The following is a 25604-nucleotide window of genomic DNA, read 5'->3' as shown; positions in this document are numbered from 1 at the left end:
ATGTATTATTATTAGGTAGTGTGACTTAGTGGATAGATCACTAACCTGCACTTAAAAAGCATGGGTTCCATCCCCAGCTCATCTGCATGACTTTGGGCAAGTCCCTTCACCCCTCTGTGCCTCAGTTTCCCCATCTGTAAAATGGGAATAATGATACTGGCCTCCTTTGGAAAGCACTTTGAGATCTACTGTTGAAAAGTGCTGTATAAGAGCTAGGGATTATCATTTATATTGCAGTAGTACCTAGCGGCCACCCAAGAACGGGACCCCACTGTGACAGGCACAGTACAAATAGTCTGTTCACTTCAGTGGAACAAATCCCATGACCTAAGCTACTTGAATCATAGGCCAAGATTTTTTTTTTTAAATGGGTGCCTAAAGCCAACCTCCTGAGTCCATTTAATCAATTGCTGAAATCACTGGGAGCTGCTGGGTGCTGAGCCCGTTTTGAGAATCTTATCCAAGTTTGCAGGATCAGGCATTTAAATTCTAATCACAGACCAGTGTGTTTTCCTCAGTACTGGGGAATATGATTTGTCTTTGTCTCCCTTCTCCAGACGTGCTTAGAAATAGATTTTGGCTTTCAGGCTCTGGACGCTTTGATTTAGGAGAAGGAAAACAGAGTGGTAGAAACAAAACAGGTCCTGAAGGTATGCAGTCTCTGGCAGTTTACTGCTTGGAGCGGGGGCCACATAGAAAGGCAGCCTCCTCACAAATGAGCAGCACTACGGAAGTGTGCTAAAAGCACTGTTCTGCTGAGGCCTTCTCCTTTGTGCTCTTGAAAGCAGAAGAATGGTGCAAAGAGTAATGCTGCAGTGAATAATGCACACAGATAAAGAGGCAGGTTGTGATTTGTGCAAATTCTTGCTTATCTGGTCCTTTGTGGTACTTTCATCTTTTCTTTTTGCTGGTAAAATAGTTTAAAGGGCAGGATTTTCAAAAGGTGTCAGCGTTGGCCTAACTGCTCACACCAAAGTCAATGGTCAAACTTCCATGGACGGGAGTAGTTAGACCCTTTTGAAAATCCTACCCTTGGTATTTAAAGGCCCAATTCTGCCACCCTTACTCATATTGAGCAATACTTACTCCCATGTGTAAGTAAGCAGACTAATGCAACTGATTCCATGAGTAACTACCTCTCGATGTAATTAAGGGCATGGGTGTCAGGTTTATCTAGGCAAATATAATAAAAGGCTCACCTGTAATATAAACAAATCGTAAGTGAATGATTGGTGTTGGGTACACCTTCCAACTGATCTTTTTTGTTTGTTTTAGAGTGTCAAATTTATTAGTGGAGCATAGCCCCCTGGGAAGTGGCGCCTACAGATCAGTAGGTGAATGGCTGGAAGCCATCAAAATGGGACGGTACACAGAGATCTTCATGGAAAATGGATACAGTTCAATGGAGGCCGTGGCTCAGGTGACCTTGGAGTGAGTAGTTTTCTGATCATTTTCACCTGCTTTGTTGGAGTTGTGGAGAAGACACATTGATTTAAATGTAGTCGAGAGATCTGGGGGAGGGGAAAGAAGAAGGGAAGCAATTAACTGGTTTGCCCAGTCAGCAGTTGCCAAGGAAGCCTCATCTTTTATAGCCTCTGTCGATGATAACAAATGCATGAGAGGGTTGAACTTACGGTCACTGTGCTTGCTGTCAATACCTTGGCTCCTTTACTGAAATAAATTTACACTTGAGTTTGAATAACTGACAAACCATTCTCGGGCATAATAGCAACGGGATTATTATGGGTTGTTTTTTTAAAGAGAGTTCTCTTGCTGGCACGGTTTTATACAAGGAAATACAGCGGGGCCAGAATGTCCTCTCACTGACCGGGCTTTCACACTGGGGTGACTGGCTTCCGTGGAGTTACTCCTCACTTACACCTCTGAGAGTGGGGAGTCAGGCGCAGGAAGTGATGTCATCGTATGTGATTTTTTTTTTTACCTGGAAAAGATAAACATAAATGTAGGTATAGTTGAGATGGCTGATTTGGCAACAGTGACAAACGGAGACACATCAGTCAAATCTAGACCTGTGTAATAAATACCCACAGCTGGATTCTGAGTTCTGAATCCTGGCAGTGTAAAGAGGTCTTAAACTGGCCATAAATTACATGTAAACTGTCAGAGGCCTTAGTGTAAATAGGAATCAGGCCCAAAGTGTGCATGAAAAACATCCAGTCCAAAACAAAGCTGTCAGTAGGAGAATTGGGATCATTTTGATCATTAATTGTACTTCTGTATCGTATATAATGTCGCAAGGACAACTCAGATCCTACACTAGAGCCCAGCCCGAAGCTTAACTCCCGCAGGAGGTGTCAGAGTTCTGCAACTCAGAGGAAGCCATCTCCACCATGCAGAAGTAGGCCCTGGGTGAACAGGTTTGGGGACCCTTTATGTGTACATATGCATACTTCTGAAATCAGCCACAGCACTAAAGTCACGTAGTAAATGCCTTAGGGCCATGGCTGAACTGTGTGCTATTTTTTTTAATGGCGTGTACTGTTTGTGTAACGATGTCTATGCCTTATTCCTGCCACTTATTCAAACTGAGCATAGAGAGTGGTTTCCAGTGGGATTAAACTGAAGTCAGGTTATCACAGATGTTGAATTAGAATGTAAAGGAATATGACCCCTCCTGATCCAGGGGTGCGCGCGTGCACACACACACTCACTCTCTCTCTCTCTCTCTCTCTCTGCTGGCAATATGCCGATTGCATCAATTTAAAATAAAATAAAAACCCTACTCTCCCAGAACCTTAATGTTTTTCCTGCCCTGCAGCAGGGGAGTTGTTTTGTCACAGGACCTCAGTTTTACTCAGTGGAATTCACCCCGCGGGGTAGAAAATCCCCCCCACCCCCCCAATGTAGGTGGGATTTTAAGCCTCCATGAGAGTTAAAATAACATTAAAGAGCAGAGGTCAAAACGTAGCAGCATCTGTCCTCTCATTCAGGCCCTACTTGTCATGTCCACAGTTGTAACATTCCTCACTTATTATCCCTGCAATCTGAAACCCCAGTCCTGCAAGCATGCTCCTCCTTAACTTTGTGCACTGTGAGGTGACATCATCTTATGTATTTGCTTAATTGTATTTCTGTAGCACCCTAGGGACCTCAGTCCAGGATCAGGGGCAGGGAGTGGGACTAGATGATTTCCTGAGGTCCCTTCCAGCCTGACATTTCTGTGATGATTTCGTTGTGCCCAGCACTACACAGACATAGATCAAAGACCACAGTTCCTGCCTCAGAGAGCTCACAATCTACATGGCAGAGGGGACATGCCAAGAGCACCAGACAGAAACAGCGTGGGGGAAGGATTACTGGAGTTGAGCAGAAAAGTGGAAGCTGCTAGGATTATTCCCAGCGCCTAAAGTTAAGCACATACCTAAGACTTCCAGGTGGGGAGGTTTCCCCACTCACTGAACCCACAATCCTGGCTCTCACTGTCCCTGCATTCCGCCACTCCCCATGTTAAGTTCATCCATATTTCCTCAAAATTGTGTCGTGTGAAATGGATGTAAAACCACATCCCACACTAGTTTGTATTTGCACCTAATCAGGGTTTGATTCATCAGAAATATTTGATCACTGCTAAATGATTACGTGGTTATGACCCACCCCAACGTCTATTAAAATGAGAGGGGAGGTAGTTCTCCGCCCAATGGCAATTATTTGTAAATATAAAATCAACAAAGTAAATGAAGCCGGCCTATTTATTTATGTATTTATTTATTTTTTTGATGAGCAGTGAGTCCACTCTATGTCTCTGTCCTCCCCAAGTTCTCTGTGCTGTTTCCCCATGTCTTTTTCTCTTCTCCATGCTGCATGTATGCTGCCAGCTTCTAAGACTGGATTTTGCATCCTTGAAGCCAAAGGGAGTTTTGCCAAAGACGTCACTGAGTGCAGGATCCGCCCCTAGAGCTGATCAGAAGACATATTTCATTGTACATGAAATATGTCAAAGAAAGAGTTCTTTTAAAATTGTTTTGTGGATTTTTTCATCCAAAGCCTGCGACGTTTTCACTCGGGTGGAAATTTCCTCACAAAAATCCCATTGTGCCAAAATGTCATTATTTTCATGGAGAAAAGTTTCAGCAGAACATTTTCACCCTGCTCCACCATTTGCCATCACAGGGTCACCACCTCCTGCATGCTTTCCTCTCTACCCTTTGCTGCAGGTGGTGTTTTCCTGCTTATCCGTTCTTTCTCTTTGTGATTGCTGTCTCTCCTTTGATTTGATCCCTTTTCCTCTCTTCTATTTCCTTTTACCTCTGCTCCGTTGTCCTTTTCCTCCCTTCCTCTTTCACTTCTTTCCCTCTGAGTGTGTTCCCTTCCTTTGCTTCCGTTCTTGTTCGCCACTTACCCCTTCTTCCACTTTTCCTTTCCCCTCCTTCCTGCTTCTGTTTCCTCCTTGTCTCTCTCGACCAATCTCTTGCCTCTTCCCCAGCCTTTCCTCCTCCTGGTTCAGCTCCTCCATTCCTTGCCTCTGCCCTGCTCCACTTCACTGCTGCTGCAAGCAGAGGTGCCAGGAATTCGCAAGATCGATGGAGCGCTGTTGCTTCAATGGATCTCGCAGACACCTTGTTAAATTCATTAGCTGTTCTGCCAGTGCAAGTAGCATAGCAGCGCGGGGCACAGAAGTAGAGGTTAGAAGAAGGTGCCAGGGCATCAGACAGATGCAAACCAGCCCTGTCCGACCCCTGAGTAAAGAGCATCTGATGCTTCATGGATAACTCTGGAAAATGTTCCATTGTGGGCCGCAGCCTTTATCTCTTATATTCCTGTGTTTCTCTCTCTTCTCATTCCTGAAAACGTTTATGTGAAAACAGGCCCTGTGGGTGAAATTCTCTTCTGCACCAGGATTTGCATGGAAGCTGGGGGAAACAATTGTGGCTCCCTGATACACTGACCTGATCTGCCCTGGGAAGTCCCTCACTGAGTTTATAGCAATCTGGGAAATGCTCTAAACTCTGCCCACTGGTAACAGTCTCCTAGGCCCCCGTACCAACACTGTGTTGGGATGGGACAGTGGCAGGGTATGTTGTCCCTTTACTAGCACTGCCACAATGGGTTACTGCTCAGCTGGCAAATCCAGCTGCCTTGAAACCCCTTCACAGCCCCAGAGCAGTGCAAAGGGCCTGGAACCCCTGAGAGTATCGCGGATTTTTTAATTCTGTTTTCCTGTGTTTGACTTTTTAAACTGAAAGGAAAGATCCATGTTATAGTCTGAAGTCGTGTTTTTGTAAATATCAACTATTCGGCCATTCTTCCAAAATGTAATGATATATTTCAAACTATATCCACACTGCTCCTCCATATATTCTTTAAAGGCCCAGTGGTACAGCCCTTAAACCAGAGGTTTTCAAACTGGGGTTCGTGACCCTTCAGGGGGTCACAAGGTTATTACATGGGAGGGTCTTGAGCTGTCAGCCTCTACCCCAAACACCGCTTCACCTCCAGTATTTATAATAGTGTTAAATATTTTTTAAGTGTTTTTAATTTATAAGGGGGGGTCGCACTCAGAGACTTGCTGTGGGAAAGGGGTCATCAGTACAAAAGTGTGAGAACCACTGCCTTAAACAAAACAATAAGCCCTTTCTCATGCATGTAATTCCAATGAAGTCAATGAGACTATGTGCCTGATCGATTGCTAACCAATGTGAACAAGGCTTACACAACTGAGCCCTAAGAAATATCCATATAATGTACTCTTCATTAAAATCAAAATGGGGAGTGTTCTTTAAAATTGAGTGGCATACTATTACTATGCTATAGTGTAGTATGGGCTATATATTTCCATGAATCACATCATCAGTTGGTATAAATCGGTAAAGGTCTGACTTCAGTGTAACTACACCAGTTTATGCCTGCTGAGGATCTGGCCCTATCAATGTATTTTTGTGAGCAAATAAAATGCAGGGAATCTCCCACAGGTCAGGCTGGGTTCTGAGACAGCTTCTGCTATTGTACAATCTCACTTTACAGTTTGAACACAAGCTACCTGGGTTTGGTCAGATAATCTGCACTCAAGTCAAGAGTGTTCTTGAGAAAATTATAACAGGCTAATTGGAAACAAAAACAAAAACAAAGCAAAACTCTCTGATATTCTTTATATATGTTAAAAACACAAATGGCCAGATCCTCAGCTGATGTAAATTAGCAAATCTCCATTGACTTCAGTAGTCCAAAATGAAAATTATCAAAGACCGAGGCTAGATCCTCGGCTGGTGTAAACCAGCATTACTCCTTTGAAGTCAAGAAAGCTAGGCTGAATGACACCAGCTGAGGATCTGAGCCACTGTTTCTCAAATAAGGAAAGAAATGTTTTTCTGGCTACTAATGTGGATCCATCCTATAATTCTATAGCTTCTTTAATTGCTATTAGGAAAAAATTAACTTGGGAACACAGCATTCTTTACTGGTTAAAAAGGTTATTTATTTTTTTCGTAAAAGGGGATAACGAAATATTTTGTACAGTGCAAATAAGAATTCAGGTTAAATGTTTCATGTCATTGTCAATATAGACAACTGTTCAATATATTCCAGAGCTGGGACTTGGGGGGATCAGGTGAAAACAAGAACATTTGAAAGTCATTTTCATTTCCCAAATTGCACCAGTAAAACATCCTTTAAAATATATGAGGTCTTCTCTAAACACTAGGTAAGACTGTAGATGCAAAATTCAACCTGTATGGAGACAGAGGTGGAGGTTAGATAGAAAGAGGCGAGCTGGACCATCCTGGCCCAATAATACAGAATAATATCATTAAAGTGAAATAAAGAGAACTGTTCTACTTTCCACTGAAAAAAATATAAAGCCCCCTCAAAGACTACAGCCAAAATTTTTGAAAGTGACTAGTGAGTTTGGGTGCCCAACTAGTCATCTTAAAAGGGCCTGATTTTCAGAGAGCAGCTGCTCAGAGCTTTCTGAAAACAAGGCCTCATTAAGACATCTCAAGTTGGACACCCCAAAATGGAGGCCCCTGAAATCACTGGTTACTTTTGAAAATCCTGTTCTGTCCTCTCACCAATCAAATAAAAATCCCAACTACCACCAATAGGAGGTTCAAATGAATGCATGTGTCCCAGAAATCACTCCCTGGTAGCAACAAATAGAAAATTAAAAACCAAAGGGTTAATGTGAATATCGCCCCAAGTCCTGAGCTCTGCCTGCTTAAGCAAAGACCTGAAAATGAATGTGTTCAAAGAGTGATGTCTACATTTAGTTCTAATTCTTGCAAAGGGATGAATCACCTTGTGAAAGGTGGAGCCTCACCCACCAGCCCCTGTTTCCGAATGGATATCAGACTTGAAGGAAACTGTGCGGATTGGAGAAGGCCTGCTCTTTAAACTTGTGGACCAGCTAGTGACTTTGAGTGTGTCTGGAGCTCTTTCATTACACAACAAGAATAACCTGACCACGACAACACTCAAGAATAGATAGACATGACTTGACTCTCAATCTGGCACTTGATCGGACCTATTACTAACGAAATGTGGACTACTATCCCGTACCTTTTGAAAAACCTGTATTTACTGAATCTCAGGACACCTGGAGGGTTGTTATTAAGTGAACATCTATGAATATTTGTAATGATATGTGTTGTGTTGCTTTGCATTGTAATTTTTCTTATAAAATAAAATAAAATAAATTATTTATTAATTTTTTAAAAAAAATAATTTGAATGATGACAATTCAAGGATTCACCTGCTCCTGCTACTTATTCTTACCCTAAAACCCCAGTCCTCAGTTTGTGACATCACAATTATTTCCAGAGGAACCAGCTCTGACCTTGTGATGATGCAGGGAGGGAATAATGAACAAGAGCAGACGAACTCTTAAAAAACAAAGATGCTTATTTCATGCACAAGTCTCTAGTAAGTGGGTGCCTAATTCCCTTCGTATCCTCTGAAAATCCCAGCCTAAGGAACCAATTCATCCATTCTCACTCAAGTTGAGTGGTACCTGGAGCAGTCCCATTGATTTCCATAGGACTAAGGTACCACACAGCCTGAGTAAGAGTGGCAGAATCTGGCCCTGAAATGGGAAATGGAAAACAGCTGATCTATGCGGCCAGGTTGTGAGATGCTGAACATTTCTGGAAATCTGCCTGCTTTACTTAGTTGCTTAAATGGAAGCTCTGTTCTTTTAACCTGAATTTGAAAATGTGGTCCGTAGTGTTTAAGCAGAACTGTCTCTAAATAAAGTGTTTTAAAGATTTTTCTTGCCCAATCTTTAAGGATAAGAATTCAGTTAATGGAAGTATAAGCTATAGCACAGTTAAAGAGACCACCATATTGTCCCGAACTATGTTTGGAGCTGGGCTTTCAGGACAGTGCCTATTTCTGCAGCACATGCCATCTGTGGTGCTGTAAGGAGTGAGTTCCATGGAAAGAGCTAAGGACAAAACAGCAATTTTCGCTCTGATTTCCTTGGCTTTGGTCTGTTGAAGTCAGGTCATTAACACGGCTGTAGTACACAGCTTTGAACTCATGTTTATTTTCATTTTCAACTATAGGCCAAAGAAAGGAAATGAAGAAGGAGAGAACTCTTAACAGTGTAGACATAGCAGCTACACTGATACTCCGGAGCACCTATTTTAAGAAGTGGGGGCTCAATGCTTTTGCACTTGCACAGATGCACCCGCAATCCGCAGGATCCTGTGTGCCATTCCTGCACACAAGGTGAATAACTAGACTTGCAAATAGTTAGGCAACCAGTAAATCTTTTACACATGCAATTGCCTGATGCCTGTGCCCAGTGGTGGGCGCCTGGGTGAGTAGGGAAGAAGGTGAGGTGCCTTTTAAAGATTTGGGGTAATATTTTCAAAAATGCCTCAGTCCCATTTTCAAAAGCAACTTAGACCCTTAGGAACTCGGAAGGGCCTAACTCATCTGTGAAAATGGGACTTTTAGGGCATGTCTACACTGCAATAAAAAACCTGTAGCACCGTGTCTCAGAGCCCAGGTCAATTGACTCAGACTCATGGGGCTTGGGCTGCAGGGCTAAAAATGCAATCTAGATGTTCACACTCAGGCTGGAGCCCAGGCTCAGACCCTGCCCCCTCACAAGGTTTCAGATCCCGGACTTCAGCCTGATACTGAACATCTACACTGCAATTTTTAGCCCCCAAGTCAGCTGACCCAGGCCAGACTCAGCTGTGCCACATGTCTTGTATCACACTGTAGAGATACCTCTAGGCTTCTTAGCTACGCCACTGTAGCACTTGAGTGTAGACAAAACCTATGCTAATGGGAGGTGTTCTCCCATTGGCATAGGTAATCCACCTTCCCAAGAGGCAATAGCTAAGTCAATGGAAGAATTCTTCTGTCAACCTAGGGTTGTCTACACTGGAGGTTAGGTCGATATAGATACGTCTCACATGGGTGTGGATTTTTCACATTCCTGAGAGAGGTAACTATGGTGATGTAAATTCCTAATGTAGACGAACCCTTAGGTGCTTTTGAGAATGTCACCACTTGCTTGTAATGTACAAGGCAACATTAAATAAGGCACAGATGTTCTTCTTTGAGGGATGGTCTCTATTGTATTGCACTGAGGATTTACGCATTTGCACCATGCGTCTGGAGCCGGAGAATTTGAAAGTAGTTGTGTCTGTTGGTCCACACACGAGCCCTTGCTTCACGTCATTGTTTTGTCCGAGGTAATAAAGGGCGGGAAGTACAGACTGCGTCTCCAAATCCTTCTCACCGATGCATGGTCCAAGTCGGAGCTGCTAGTGTCCTCTTGTCTCTGACAAACCCAGTTTATAGTTAGTTTTCTTGTTTTTGCTGTTTTTAAAATAGTTTAGTTTTTAGTAGTAGTTTTAATAGAAGGGAGGCCTTTGGGGAATCTGTTTACCGGTTCCCCCTGGGGTTGGAGTTTCTTTTCTCCCCCCACAATTCCTTTCTGGTGCAAGCAGCAATGGAATGGCGCAGACAGCAACATCCGCACTCCACTCCATCAGATAAGGAGGGCAAACGCTTAGACTTTCTGGGACTAAAGGTCTTCCCTCTAGCCTTCAATTTTGATTTTCAAACTACAAGGCCTTGCTGGCCAAATATGACTTCCTCAGCTACAGAAAGTTGGAGGACTTTACTGAAAGCTGCCTCAGCAAGATCAAATGTGTTTCCAATCTATCATGGAGGAGGGCAAACTGGTGGCAAACTGCTGCAGTCGGTGCACTCTATGGTCATGGGCATTGTCATGCAGAGGGAATCTTGGCTGCACTCATCCCATTTTCCTAGAGAGTTGCAAACTACCATTGAGAATTTCCCTTCCAATAAGTCGCACCTGTTTAATCTGAAGACCCATGATTCGCTCCACTCCCTCAAGGATTTCAGAGCCACACTTAGATTGCTGAGTATCCATACACCTGCACCCAAGCAGAAATTCTGCCACATGCCACCTACTCAGTGGTTCAGGACTCCCCAGTTCTTCTACCAAAGGCCATACGCATCTACTCTTAAGAGCCGAAAGACCCAATGATTCTGCCTTCTGGGCTCCCCTTCCCAGTCTTCATCATCTCATATTAAATCCTCTCAGAAACGATACTTCTGAAAGCTGCTAAAAAGCCATCAACCACCATGCAAAAAACACTGCCATGCAACAAACGCATCCCCATTTGAGGATCATCTAGCACTCTTTTTACCAGCTTCAAGGGCAATAACAATGGACAAGTGGGTCCTTGATGTCATCCACTATGGCTAAACAATCAAGTTCACCATACTACATCCACATCTCCTACCCCAATCCCTTTTCAAGGACCACTCTCATGACAACATCTTTGCTCTACAAGTAGATTCCTTACTACAAAGAGGAGCGATAGAGTGTGTTCCTCCAGCTATCAGGGCACAGGGTTCTATTCGACTTACTTCCTGGTACCCAAGAAGAAGGGCAGGTGGAGACCAATCCTGGATCTCCATCACCTCAACCACTTCATGCACAAGCCCAAGTTTCATATAGTCACTCTAAAGGCCATCATACCATCACTAGAAAAAAGGCATATGGTTTATGACTCTCGATATGTGGGCCACCTGTTTTCACATAGACATACATCCAACCCACAAAAGATTCCTGAGGTTCATGGTGGGTCCTTAGGTTTTTCAGTACAGGGTCCGTTTGGACCATTACTGCTCACTGAGTCTTCACCAAAGTTTTCTCTGTAGTGGCAGTCCATCTCAGGCACTCCAGGATACTTATTTCCCCTATCTCGACGACTGGCTACTAGCAGCGTGATCCAGACGAAACTCAAATCTGGACCTCCATGTTGCTCAGATTTCTTTCCTTCCTGGGAGTCAAATGTTGAAAAATCAACTTTGATTCCCAAACAGTCCCTAGACTTCATAGGGGCCTCCATCAATTCAGTCACAGTCTGAGCTTACCTTTCAAGGAACAGATTCCAGACTCTGCAGGAACTCGTTGACCAGGTAGTCAACTGTCTGTCCCAGTCAGGACTTGCTAATCCCTCCTTGACCTCATAGCAGCCTGCACGTACATCACTGCCTTCACTCACTTCCAACTTCACTGCCTACAGATGTGGCTCGAGCGTGTTTACTCACCCACACGATGTGCCATAGGCTTTATGCTGTCAGTCACTCCATGAGGTGCTCTCTTCCCTCCAGTAGTGAACCCCAGCAGGTCTGTACAGGGATTCCCTTCCTCCCATCCTCCCTGGACAGGATGATCCTCATGGATTCACCCCTCAAAGGATGGGGAGCTCACATCCCCATGTGATGCAAGGGACATGGAGCCCTCGGGATTCCAGGATGCGCATCAACATTCTGAAACCTTGGGTGGTCTGAGCGTGTCAAGCATTTCTCCCATCCATTTGCTCCTATCATGTTTTTAGGAAGTTGGACAACAACAACACCATTTATTACATCAACAAACAAGTGGGCACGATGTTGACTACTCTACGTGTGGAAGCAGTCAATCTCTGGGATTGGTGCATTGCCCATAAGATCCTGTTGTCAGCAACCTGTTTTTCAGGGACTCAGAATGTGATTGCAGTCTCTCTCAGCAGAAGATTTTTCGCCAATCAGGAGCTTCATGACTCCATGCTAAATGACCTCTTCAGCTAATGGGGGTCTCCGACCAGAGATCTCTTTGCCTCCCATGTCAACAACAAATGCAGTACATACTGCTAAAGGCAGGGTATCCATTCTCAAGATGATGCCCTCTTCTTCCATTGGTTGGACCAGATCAACTACACCTTCCTACCTCTTCCACTCCCCCCACAAGTCCTCCACAAGAACAGGTGGGAGAGGGCCACAGTTATTCTGATCATACCATTCTGGCCACGCCAGTTTTGGTTTCCCAACCTTCTCCACATGTCAGCCCATCCCTCACTACCCCTACCCGCTTTCCAGGAGCTGCTTATGCAACAGAATGGCAGGATCAGACATCCCAATCCACAGATGCTTCACATCAGAGCTTGGTATTTGGGGGCATCTTCTCTGGAATGGGAGTATTCATCGGCAGTGCAAGACATCCTTTCAAGCAGCAGGAAAGAGACAAGTCAAGAATCCCTGTTGGGCCAAGTGGAAACACTTCACTTCCTGGGCCCAGCAGAAAGGGATTTCCCCTGAGGAAGTGGACATTCCTCTTCTTTTGAACTACCTCCTGTCCTAGAAGACATCAGGGCTCTCCTTCAATTCTCTCAAGCTCCACATAGCAGCCATCAGTGCCTTCCACTCTCCCATGGAAGGACACTCCATATTTACACATCTGTTGACTACCATGTTTTGGAAAGGACTCCTTGGGACTTTCTCACCCATACCACCTATCGCTCCCCAGTGGGACCTCAACCTCGTTCTATCAGCATTAATGAAACTGCCCTTCAAGCCTCTGGCTTCATGCTCAATGTACCTCCTTTCCATGAAAGTCACCTTCCTACTGGCTATTACTTTGGCAAGAAGGGTAGGTGAACTTGGAGCCATGATGGCAGATCCCCCTTTCACCATGTTTCATAAGGACAAAGTGTCCCTGTGCCTACACCCCAAGTTTCTACCAAAGGTCATATCCTGGTTTCATGTCAACCAATCCATACACTTATCTGCTTTCTTTCCAAAGTATCATGCCTCAGCAGAGGAGGAACGCCTCTGTCTACAGGGCCTTGGCCTCCTACCTGGTGAGGACGAGACCAATCAGGAAGTCCCTTGGACTACTGATCACTATTGCTGAGAGGATTAAGAGGCAGGAAATCGCTACACAGAGGATTTCCAAATGGATTTTGGAGTGTATTACACTCTACTTGTTGTCGGGACTGCATCCACCCCTTGGAGTGAGAGCAGAATTCTGCAACAGATGCCTCATTTGGTCTGGCTGTCCTCCATTCAACTGTGTCATCCTCTTCCTCACACTTTTCTCTGAATTAGGTACTGCTTGTCAGTCACCTCAGTGGAATACAATAGGGACCATCATTCGAAGAAGAAGAAGAGGAAGTTACTTTCCTGTAACTGGAGGTTCTTCCAAGATGTGTGGTCCCTATCTGTGGTCCCACCCCCGCTTCCCCTCTGCTGCAGATCTGTTCGATTTGCGTTGGAGAAGGAACCGGAGACGCGGTCAGTCCACCCTGCCCTTTATCGCCTCAGAGGGAACCATGAGGTGAAGAAAGAGTGAGTACGGGGACCAAAGGACACGACTACTTTCAAATTCTCTGGCTCTGGATGCATGACGCACATGCGTAAACCCTCCGTGGAATACAGATAGGGACCACACATCCCTCCAGTTACAAGTAAGTAACCCTTCTCTTCCCCTGTTATGCCTTATTGCTGCCCTTCTTTATAACCTTTCAGATAGCTAGCACCCACTGGGGCACTAGGAAGGAAAACTTCAGTGGAGCTATGGTGCTTTGTAAAGATGAGCATGGACTGCTTTCCCCAGAGGGCTTGTGGCCACACCCTGTGCAGAAGGAGGAGCACCATGACATCTCTCCCCTGCGCAGGCACCACCCACAGTCATGTCCAATGGCTTCATATATCGAAGGATCAGGACCCTTCACTCCAATATTTGATTTATACAGTGGATCCCCTGGTGACAGCTTATACACCGAAACTGGAAACTTCTGTATTTTTCCCAATCTCTCTCTCTCTCTTTTTTTAATCAAGAGGTATATTGGGTTATGGAGCATATGTTATGGCAAGGGAAAAGAGCAGGATAGTAAGTATCAAAAATTCTGGACTGGCTGTGGGAAGAGGAAGCCAACTCCTACTCTAGTTTATGAGGGAGTTTTAATATTGGATTAATAGAATTGCATATGGAATGCAAACACCCCCTCGTGTTTCAGGCTGGCTGGTCTGCATTGCATGGCTAGAGCAGAGCGATCCCATCAGAGAAACACTGAAAGTATTAAATATTTGGGGCCAGGTTTTTAGAAAAGCTCAGCTCCCATTTTAGGTACTTTAACTGAAGGGTCTGGATTTTCAAATGCGCTTGGCACCCAACAGTTCCCACTGGAAAAAAATGTGGGAACGGTCTTGAGCCTTTTTAAAAATCTGACCCTGCTGCCCTATTTTTCGTGTACTTTACCAGCTGTGCGCATTGCAAATATTGCAATGGCATTCCCACCTGTTCCTTCACTGTTAAGATTGCTGTGTCGCTTGCTGAACCGTTTTCACAATTCGGTAGAGGCCGAAATGAAAGGTCTGTCTCAGAAAAAGTTAGACGCTTTTGCAGCCATTAAAATTCCTTGGTTTCAAATAACGAGCATGCGGTTGTGGTTCCCTGACCTCTGTCGCACGCAGGTTGTGACTTCCTTAACGCATCTCATGCACCAGCTGAAAGGGGGCAGCGTAACGAAACAAAGCAGGCTTGTTCCAACTCAAAAGGCTGAAACTGTGTCAGTCTGTGGAGGACAGATCTAGCTTTCCCTTGGACAGGACTACTTGTTACAATGCTCATGTCGGCCCTGTTCGTTTTGTATACAAAACAGTTTTTGAGAAACAGTCTGATTATTGAACACAGAATCCCTAGGGTCAGATTTTCAAAATAACTCAGCTCCCATTTAGGCACCTGAAGGAAGCAGCCAGATTTTGGGACCTGCTGGGTGCCGAGCAATTTGGAGAAACTGCCCCTACAGTGATCAGTATTCTTCTCGAGGGGAGGGATTTTCAGAGTTCCTGAGCACAAGTCCCGATGATTTTCAGTGCTCCTAAATTACTTGGGCACTTTTGAAAATCCCAGCCAGTGTGCTCATGAACTCCCATTGGCATCAATTGGAGTTATGTACATACAGGTAAAAGGAGATTAGAACCCTTATATTGTAAAAATTGCTATATTAATTACTCCAGACCTGATTTAGAAGGCACTTCACAGGTGGAATTCTAGAGTTCCTCATAGGAAGGCTTCAGGACGGGCCCTCATCCCTTCATAATCATTGATAAGTATTCTAACAATCATGTCATCTTATGTCAGAAACATAAATACACATGACTGGATCCTTCCCTCCCAAAACATTAGCATAAATAATAGCCCTAAAGCCATATTATGGCGTAATTTTTACAGCAAAATTCCCCATTCAAATTGTTCTCCTTAAAAAAAATATGAAGTCCTAATAGGCTCTTTAATATTTAATTCACTTTTAGGTAAAAGAGCACTTTCTTCTGCTTAACGCTGGCACCTACTGGTGGAGACAAGCAACAAAATCTTTATACATACTATAGAATTTCCCAAGAATCGAGCATGGTTCATTCAACAGCCTCCAACCCAATACACTGCCAACAGCTTATATTGAGTCTTTTAGTTTGTATCCGCATAACCCATTAAGATAATTACAATGAGCCCCAAAAGTCTGTCATCCAGACTGGGAGGTGTTTCTCAAAGACTGGGAAGTCTGAACTGGACGTCCATAGTGTGCTGAATTGCTCCTGTGGTATAAATGAGCCCACTTGGGGTTTGGCTAATACACGTATCAAGCAAAACATCTTGGTTAAGAGGCTGATTTTCATACGAGTGTAGCCCCCAGCGCTCTCACTGCAACCAAACATTTCTGGATGTGTTTGATAAAAGGAATAAAAGTTTGGCTCTCCAACGTGATGTGAAAATTAAAGCCAAAGGCTATGCCATCATTTTGATATATTCACTTTAATCTGCTCAGAACATCAGCTGAAGGAAATAGTTTCGCCTGGTGCAGCGTTCAAGTCAGATGTTTCACATTTACACAGTTAGCTCCAACATTTTCAAAATGAGGAGACGAAAGTTTGGCTCCTAGCTCCTGATTTAAGCTCTGGCCTGCTCTATGTCCTTGGCAAATTACTTCACTTCTCAGGGCCTGAGATTTCCCCATCTGTTTAAAAAAAAAAAAAAGGGATAATGATACCGCCTTTGTAAAGCAGTCTGAGATCCATGTACGGTAAGCGTGAGGTGTTGGTATCACTATCCATTTACAGCACCTAGAAGTTGTTAAATACTGAGATCTGCCCACAGTAATCTAGAGAACCTACATGTGCTTTCTCCACACAGGGATTTGAGGCGGCTTGGAGTGACACTTGTTGGTCACCAGAAGAAGATAATGAGCAGCCTTCAAGAGATGAAGGTCCAGTTGATGAATGGGATGGTGCCGTTGTAACTTGGTTTTAAAGTCACTTTCTCAAGTGATCGACCCTGCACTTTGTAAACTAGCCCTGAGATTTATTATAACAAAAAGAACAAAAAAAGGGAAAGTTGGTTATTTCTATAACTGAAGGACATTGGCCTCTGCCACATAATTTATAATCAGTGTTTGACTAAAAAATTTCCTTTCCTTCCTATTTGTGTCTTCATATTCATGAAGTAAATGTAACATGCATGGAAATGGATCTACTGTACATGAGGTTAACCATTTTCTTATGCTTCAGCAACAACAACAACAAGAAAAAGCCTTCCCACCACACTTTGTCTGTACATGGAATATATAGAGAGCACCTTTATATACTGAATTATGGCAGCACACGTTAATACTTCCAAGGACTTAACTTGAATGGAAAAGTTTTGTAGCCATTCATGGGCTAACAAAAGCTGCAGTTTCCTGAAGTTTACTTCAAGTCTTAATTGTCTACAGAAGTGTATTGAAGAGCAATATGATTAGATTATTTCTTGATAGATATTTTGTTTTGTAAATTTAAAAAATGCTGTTACACAGCGTTAAGTTATAGAGACTAGTGTAGAAACATGTTGCTTGTCCAGTGGCAAATACAATACAGGGTGTATATTTCCCCCCTCTGTGTTATAAAGTTCCTTTTAATTTGCTCTTCTGTGAGATGAATACATGATTAATATGTATATACTGTACAGTTTGCTACACATCCAGGTACAAGAATTTTTGGTTAGACTTGGTTTTGGTTGTTTTGTGCTACCACTTTGCTTGTATTTTTGCTGCTGTTTGGTCAAACAACATATACAAACAAAGCTTTCAGGAGTTTTACTTACATATGTGAGGTAACAAGAGTGCATTTCAATAAAAGCTGTTTCTCCCTCTGTTTCTATCTGAGCTCTGGATATTACGGGGCAGATTTCAAAAGCATAAATGGGAGTTAGCCATCCAACTCACATTGGCTTTCAGTGGCAGTTGGGTACCTAACTTCTTCTGGACATTTGAAAGTCTCCCCCTAAAATATCCAGCATGGCTCAGCACCCCTGTGTACTGTGACCAGTCTGCTGCAAATAGATTTAATCTCAGGGACCCATGTGCTTCCAAGCCAGCTGGGTCTGGGTAGAGACTAGTCACTGTTTTTAGCTCTGGATCTATAGGGCACACTCCCAGGCTCAGACCTCCTGTTTTGAGCCCTAATTGGCTTGTCAGTCCACCACCCTAGACAATAAAACCAGTGCCTCTGACCTCCCGAGCCACTCAGTTGCTTACACACGCTAGCCCAGAGCTCCACTGAGGCTGTGGGCTCTCTGGGGTACGAGGTTAACTCCTTACATGACAACATGCCAGGGAAGCAGGGAGCGCAGGCTTAGGCAAGGAATCTCTTCACCACAGACACTTTACTCTTCAAATGTGTGGTCTGTTTGTGTTTCAGGCTGGACAAAGTCCCTCCTGCCCTCTTTTTCCACCAAGCCTTCAGTTCTGTGATGATGGCCAGCCCCCCAACTCAGAGCAGCACCCCTTCTTAAGTGCAGTCTCTGTCTCCTTCACCCAGGTGCTCCTCTGGAAAGCTTATCCCTTCCCTCCTTCAGGCCCCAGTGTAGAAAAACCATCGTTCAATTGAGTCAGCAGTTGGGAGACAATCAAAGTGGATGGCCCTAGACTGCCATATTGATGCTTTCTCCTGATGTCCCTTCAATGAGATGTCAAGCAGCTTTCCTAGGTAGGGTGTCTATCTGCAACACAATTCAATAAGCTTACCTTGATTAACGTTAGGCTTGTGTTCGGCACATCATACAAAATGGAGTTCCTAACACAAGATGGAGGTTACAATTTGATTCTTTGCAGGATATGAGAGAGCCAAGGGGGGTGAGGTAATCTATTAATGGACCAACTTCAATTTGTGGAAGAGACCAGCTTTCGAGCTACATAAAGCCAGACCTGAAGAAGAGCTCTGGGTAACTCAATAGCATGTCTCTCTCACCAACAGAAGTTGGTCCATTAAAAAGATATTACCTCACCCTCCTTGTTACAGTTTGATACAGACACTCTGTCACAAAGCACACAGGAGCAGAAGGAGAAATGTGCTGAATTTGATAAATGCGGTGGAATCCTATAGTAGAGATTTAATTTGTTTGAACAACAACATTGCTCTAGCCAGAATTTGACTGTAACCAGTTTCAGTTTGCACATAGTAAAGCACGGGTGCTGGGATTTTCAAAGGAACCTATGGGAATTAGGCACCCAGCTCCCATTGAATTCCATCTTGAAACAATGAGGGACTTTGATTGTATTTTCTGTATAGATGGAATTCTCCAATTGTCCATAATAGGCCCCATAGTTCGTTTTAAGAAAAAAGTCTCTGTTAAAGATAGGGATTGAAAGACTTGCTCAAATGATGGCAAATATTTTTCATTATTCTAGGGAATATTAGTTGTTTATGTGGGTTGGATAGCATCTTGCAGCATTCTTTCTTGAAGATGGTATCAACATATTCTGTTTTCCTTTCTCTTCTTCACCTCTGGAATAAAAGAGCATCTAATCTGTTGCTTAAATTATTCATTCCTCTCACTCAGAAGCAAGTATCTGAATACCACTTTAGTTGTTCTTAAACATCTTTTTATACTTCCTCAAACCCCAAATACAAATAGCAGCTTCTAATAAAACAAAATCTCTCACAAAGAAAGATGGGGCTTGTGCTCCTAAATCCCTTTGGTGCATCTGCAAGTTTCCTGCAAAGATGTTTAAAAAACCTAAAAACCCATCTTCCTTCTAGAACTGTTAGTTACTTCTCAGTGAGATATGGTACCTTTCCAATTGGTGACAGGTCCAGGGGTGAACAGGTGTAGGAAGAAGTCAGATGTATCTGGAAAGGGAGTAAAGAAATGCCTTCTTCCTACATCTGTTCACCCCTGGACCTGCCACCAATTGGAAAGGTACCAAATTCATCTGCAAATGTGAGAAATGGAAAAAAGAGACAACTTATACCAGAAGGGAGAGGTTTGACAAATCTTGATTGTGTGATTTCTTATCTTATCGTTTTATTTTTGTCAGCCACTGGGCCACAAAGAAAAAAAAAACCCAAATCAAGACATAACAATTGCCGCACAAAAGAAGATTTGTCAAATAATAACATTATTAGAGCTGTCAGGGGAACCGTTGTGGGATTCTCTGCCTGCACTGCTTTGTAAAATAATCCGTAGGAAGACAGACACAACAACTTATTTCTTCTGGAGGAATTCTTCAGTTGCCACTTGCATCAATCAGCTGTACTTGGAGAGATTTTTATTAGCAACTTCCAGCTCTTTTCCTCTCCCTTTTCTGCCTGTTCTCTTCTGTCACTGGTTAACTGATGGAGTGAAGTAGCACTCTGTGAAAAATGCAAGGAGGAGTTTGGTTTTGTTCTTTTTTTGTGGGCTTTTAAAATAAAGTTCCCTTGGCCATTTGTGTTTTTCAAATGCATATACAGTGTGTTGGGGATTTACTACATGAAGGTGAGAATTACCTTCTCAGAACAAAAAGAAAAGGAGTACTTGTGGCACCTTAGAGACTAACCAATTTATTTGAGCATAAGCTTTCGTGAGCTACAGCTCACTTCATCGGAAAGCTTATGCTCAAATAAATTGGTTAGTCTCTAAGGTGCCACAAGTACTCCTTTTCTTTTTGCGAATACAGACTAACACGGCTGTTACTCTGAAACTTCTCAGAAAAGTGTAGTCAGTTGACATTTGCTGGACCAGCTTTCAGAATATCTTTATGGTTAACTAGTAGAAAAGGGAATGCCCGTAACCAGATTGCATTTGTAAATAATTTGGGCACTTTTTCTTAATTATTTAAATACCTATACAAACCTTTTTAGATTTAATGCAAGCACGTACGTTGCTACAAATCTGTTTATAATAGACTCTGTATATGAGTGGAAAAAAAACCATGACCAAGATTTTCGAAAACGGGGGGCCTAAATCAGTGCCCTGATTTTCCAAAGTGCAGCCAAGATTCCTGTTGTAGCCAGAGAGGGAGCTGCTGGGTGCTCAGCATATTGGAAAATCAAGCCGTTCATTTAGTTACCTAAATATGGATTTTGGATCCAATCCTTAGGCACCCAGTTTTTAAGCTGGAATTTTCAAAAGAGGCTATGGGACTTAGGTCCAGATCCCCAATGGTATTTAGGCTCCTAACTCCCATTTGATTTCAATGGGAGTTAGGCATCTAAATATCTTTGAGGATCTGGGCCTACGCACCTAACTCCCTTAGGGCCCTCTGACAATTGCAGTCTAAAATCTTAGTCAATGTATCTTTATTTTACCTTAGCAGAGTTGGGATATCATTCAAAGCACAAGAAGAGAAATTTTCTTTTGGAAGGTATTTTTCGTTATTATCCAAGAAAGGGTAGCAAGTAAAAATATGTAGGTTAAAATCAGGTATTAGAAATGGACTATTGTATATATTGTCATGCAGTAGAATTGGGTCACAATGTTTTTCTGGTTTTGTTCTGTCTAAGCACAGAGGGGGAAAAAAGCGAAGTACTATAGTTAGCTATCCTTACTAGTGGTCTACCAGAAATTAAAACCTGAAAGAAAAATGCAAATGTTACCTACATTAAGATGGTGAAGTTTGATAATCAGAAGTAAATTGTTAGGTGTACGTAGAGTATATACCTAGGGTAAGTCAAAGAGGTTTGCTCTTCCAACTCAGTAGCCCAGATGGTTACATAGATTACTTTTTTTCAGTCCATTTTGCTGCTAATTGTAAGGGAATATTTCAAGGGGAACGGGAGCTAAGAACGTTCTTTTTCATCTCTGAAGGAGGAAGTCTTTCGAAGCGCAGTTCTTGTTTAGAGTGACCTCCGTTTATTCTGTGGAGAAGTTATCTTATCATAAAAAAAAGAAGACTGATGAAAAAAAGTCCGCTGTAAACTTTATTTATTCCTTCTATATGTTAACAAAAATATGATGACGGTGCAAAAGCTGTGTCTATTCGGTGTTGAATATAAACATGTAGAAGTCCCAGTGGTCAAGATATTGTGACTCCTAAGACTGCTGCAGTTTTGAAACTAGTCATTAAGAAGTGTGTGAAATACATTGACAGCAGTCTGAGAGTAAGGTGTAGTTTCGAGTCCTTTATTATTAAGTCTTTCTAAACCCCTTAGTGCAGGTGGGTTGGGACTCGGAGCGCCTCTATTAAACAATGCCCCAATTTGCATTAGGTTTGATTCCCTGCATTGGAGTTTTAACTCATAGAAGGCTTAGCATTGCTGTATTTATTTCCTTTTATTTTCATTTTTCCTTTGATGCTTTATGTGCATTTTGTTTGTGTACATGTTTTTGTAGTGTAAGATATAAAATTTTATATTTTTTCATAAAAATAAAAATCTTTGAATAACAGTGACATCCTGATGTGGATCACGCTCACGCTGTTGGTACTTTGTACATAATCCCAACTCATCATTCAAAGTGATGGGGTCTAAATTAGCTGTTACCACTCAAGAAAGAGATTTTGGAGTCATTGTGGATAGTTCTCTGAAATCATCTGCAGTGGCAGTCAAAAAAGCTACCAGAATGTTAGGAACCATTAGGAAAGGGATCCATAATAAGACAGTAAATATCATAATGCCACTATATAAATACATGATATGCCCACCCCTTGAATACTGTGTGCTGTTCTTTAGAACGCGTTGCCAGGGGATGTTGTGAAGGCCAAAAGTATAACTGGGTTCAAAAAAGAATTAAATGAGTTCACGGAGTACAGGTCCATCAATGGCTATTAGCCAAGATGGTCAGGGATATAACCCCATGCTCTGGGTGTCCCTAGCCTCCAAGTGCCAGAAGCTGGGAGTGGACAACAGGGGATGGATCACTCTATAACTGCCCTGTTCTGTTCATTTCCTCTGAAACACCTGGTGTTGGTGACTGTCAGAAGACAAGATATTGGGCTAGGTGGACCATTGAGCTGATCCAATATGGCCATACCTATGTTCTTTTGTTTCTACTCATAAATTCCGATGAGTCCCACAAAACACTAGACTCACCTCTCGCTGACTTGCTTACAGTGTTGTGAATTTATGATATTTATCCCAAGTCTCCTGATAGTTGTTTTTCTCAAAGCTTCAGCTCCTGGAGTCCTGTGATTCCCTGAGAATCTCAGACTTCATTTAAAAGAAAAATAAATCTCTAGCCTTTATGGTTACTGAGAAAAGTCTGAACAGATGAACCCTAGAGGCTCAGAAACCACTAAGCAAATATAAAGAACCACACATTTATTGTTTTCTTTTAAAAAAATCTCATGATTTTCAAGACAATCTCCTTATTTTAAGAGGTACCTGCCTCTTAATTTTTGTAATGTTTTCCTTTAGCAATACTGTGCTGTGTATCTGTCTAGCTATTTATAACACTCCCACCGATCGTATCTTAATTCTCAGTAATTCTGTCTGGAATTTGAACCCACTTCCATTTTAGTCAGCATACTTGATAGTCAAATAAGACCTGAGCCAAAGCCCATAGATGTCAATGGGAGTCTTCAATGAACTCTGAATAGGGCCAATAGCCCTTTTTAGGACACAGCTCGATTAAGCTACTCCAGGAAAAGCATGTAGCATGCATGTGAATTCCTGCCACCCTTCAGGCAGCAAGGGGGCTCCTTTCCCCCCACCTGCAGCTCCAATCATGCAAGGTGATATGAAGTTCACACCACACCCACACCCTACTCAGTCGGCAAGGCTACCAGAAGAGACGGCATGGCATGCAACCATCAGCTACTTTTGAATCAGTAAAACCGAAATGCTATGGAGATAGGCAGCATGTTGTTTTTTCAGGGTAAACCATTGTGGTTGCTGTTGAACACAGGAGAATCAGAGCAATTCTTAGTTTGTGGTACTTAAAGGGCTGGAGACCGTCTGTGTATCATCACTAGCTTGGGACCCAGGTTCAGCTCCTTGCTCTGCTGCACGCTTCCTGTGTGCCTGTGGTCAAGTGATAACAATGGAAGGAGCCTAAATACTTTTGTGGATCTGGGCTGTACCATCTGTGCCTCAACTTCCTGGAGGTAACAGCACTTCCCTTCCTCACACGGGTGTTGGGAGGATAGATACACTAAAGACTGTGAAAGGGGCCAGGTGAGTACCACAGGTATCTAGAGAGAGAGAGATGGGGACTTCCTGGTGGAGAGAGATGCTTTGGCAATGCAAGGAAAAGCAGAAAGCCTCCAGCTAAACACCCTGAAAAGCGAGGGTGCAATCACCATATAGGCTAATGTCACACTATGGCCTGGAAGGGGGAATGCCTTACAAATCTCCTGTGCTCTGAGGGGAGTCACCCCTAGATCCACAGCGTATTGCACCATTGGTGCCTGCATTCTGCTCCTGTGCCCAGCCTTGCAGAGGGTCCTGGCAGCCTACGAATGGATACCGCTGCAGCCAGCCCATGGGGGAGAGAAGAGAGAATCAGTTCCCACGTGCCTGGCAACGGACCCCCAAGCAGCACTGGCTTATGGGTTTGTATCCAATGTGGTTATTCGATTGCAAGAGTAACACACACTGTTGTGTGTGTGGCTGTGTGTGTGAGAACAGCGGCTCGCACAATACTGTGGGTGGGTGTTTGTATAAGAGAGAATGTTGCCTCATACCAGTGTGTGTGTGTGAGAGAGAGAGAGAGAGAGAACAGCAGCTCACACAGTACAGCATGTGTGTATGTGTAGTTGTGAGTGAGAACAGTGGCTCACGAAATTCTGGGGGTGGCTGTCGGTGAATGAGAGCAACAGACGACAGCCAGGATTCACAAGGCGTGGGACAAAACTAAACAGAGATTCCGCCCACCCCAGTTCTGGTGCCCAGCCCCCACCTCTTTCCTAGTCCTTACTTTTCACTTCCCTTGACTCCAGCTTGTTTGTTTAACAGAGACATTTCTTCCCCAGAGTTGGAACCAGTAAAATCATCACAACTGATAAAAAAAAAGAAAAGAAAGAAGTCATGTCAAATTTCAAAGTCATTTTTGTTGTGTCGGTTTTGAAAATGATTATTTTTGTGGGCTTTCTTTTTCAATTTTCTGTGATCAATACAATCTACTGAAAACATACTTTTGCCTCTCCGGATCTCCCCTTTTTTTGCTTTGTTTTGCCACTCTGTAACTTTTGATTGGCTAACTTAGTCACACGGTGAGAGAGATTTTAATTTTTTTTCCAAATCACTGTACATTTCCCATTGTTTCTGAAGTCAACTGTGTCCGTCTCTCCGCTCAGACGTGCAGCAGAAAGACAGTGAGACTCCCTGTCAGAGAAAGCTCATGCCAAATAATCACACAGAGATGAATAAAATGAGGCTCCCTCCCCCTGGGAGCCAGCTCTCTGCTTTGGACAGAGAAACACAGGCATTGCCAGACTGGATCAGGCCGATGGTCCATCTAGCCCAGTATCCTGCCTCCGAGCGCGTTCGGAGCCAGATGCTTCAAAGGAAGGTGAAACAATTCCCAGGCAGGTGGATGTGGGATCTGCCCCCCTCCCTCACATACACACCATTAGCCTAAATGCACCATTGCAGCAGGGCAATATTATTGTTCAGTGCTCCCTCTGCTCTTCCCCAAATGACTGCATTGGCCTCTCTGCTGGTTTTAACATCACCCGTTGCCAGAAGGAAGCCAAATCAGGCTGGGTTTGTGCTCCAGGCTTTAGGGCTCCCACCAGCCAAGCCAGGAGAACCGCATTGAACCTAACTAGAGACATCTGTGTATTTCCCCAGCTTTTTGCGTTCTGTCCCCTCTCCCTTGCTGAGGCAGAGCACGTGAGAATGACTTTCTCCCACACCTGTCTCCCCTCCCCATCGGGACACGCATTCGATAGGGGAAGCTTTCCCCCCCGCTGTTTAAAACCTTCATCTGGTCAGTGTCAATGGCCAAAGCCTCAAAAGCCAAGTTGTTGTCACTAAATCAAAACTGATGCACTTGAAACCTGCTAGGGCTGCGGTGGGCGGCTTAGGGATTCTGGATGACACTGGGCACTCTGCATGTCTGTTGCAGGCTGCAAACTCCATTTTGCTTGTAAGGCAGG

The 25604-nt window shown here is 43.5% G+C and overlaps 1 protein-coding gene across 14 annotated transcripts in view; it reads left to right on the top strand.

The window, feature by feature from the left end:
- Positions 1 to 25604, top strand: part of EPHA5 (EPH receptor A5) — a 378282-nt gene that overhangs the window by 303083 nt on the left and 49595 nt on the right. For 7 of the 14 annotated variants that reach the window (XM_037896588.2, XM_037896586.2, XM_037896589.2 and 4 more), the window contains 2 exons: positions 1276 to 1431; positions 16463 to 21940. In XM_037896588.2, the coding sequence (XP_037752516.1) occupies positions 1276 to 1431; positions 16463 to 16568 (262 nt within the window). In that variant the 3' untranslated portion in view covers positions 16569 to 21940. Of the gene's footprint in view, positions 1 to 1275; positions 1436 to 7240; positions 7667 to 16462; positions 21941 to 25604 lie in introns of those variants that run through there. The other 7 variants (XM_037896582.2, XM_037896581.2, XM_037896587.2 and 4 more) reach the window with 5 other exon arrangements.

Source organism: Chelonia mydas, chromosome 4 (genome assembly GCF_015237465.2).
Source record: "Chelonia mydas isolate rCheMyd1 chromosome 4, rCheMyd1.pri.v2, whole genome shotgun sequence".
Classification (NCBI taxonomy): domain Eukaryota; kingdom Metazoa; phylum Chordata; order Testudines; family Cheloniidae; genus Chelonia; species Chelonia mydas.
Note: the sequence above shows the minus strand (reverse complement) of the source record. Positions and strands in the feature narration are given on the sequence as shown.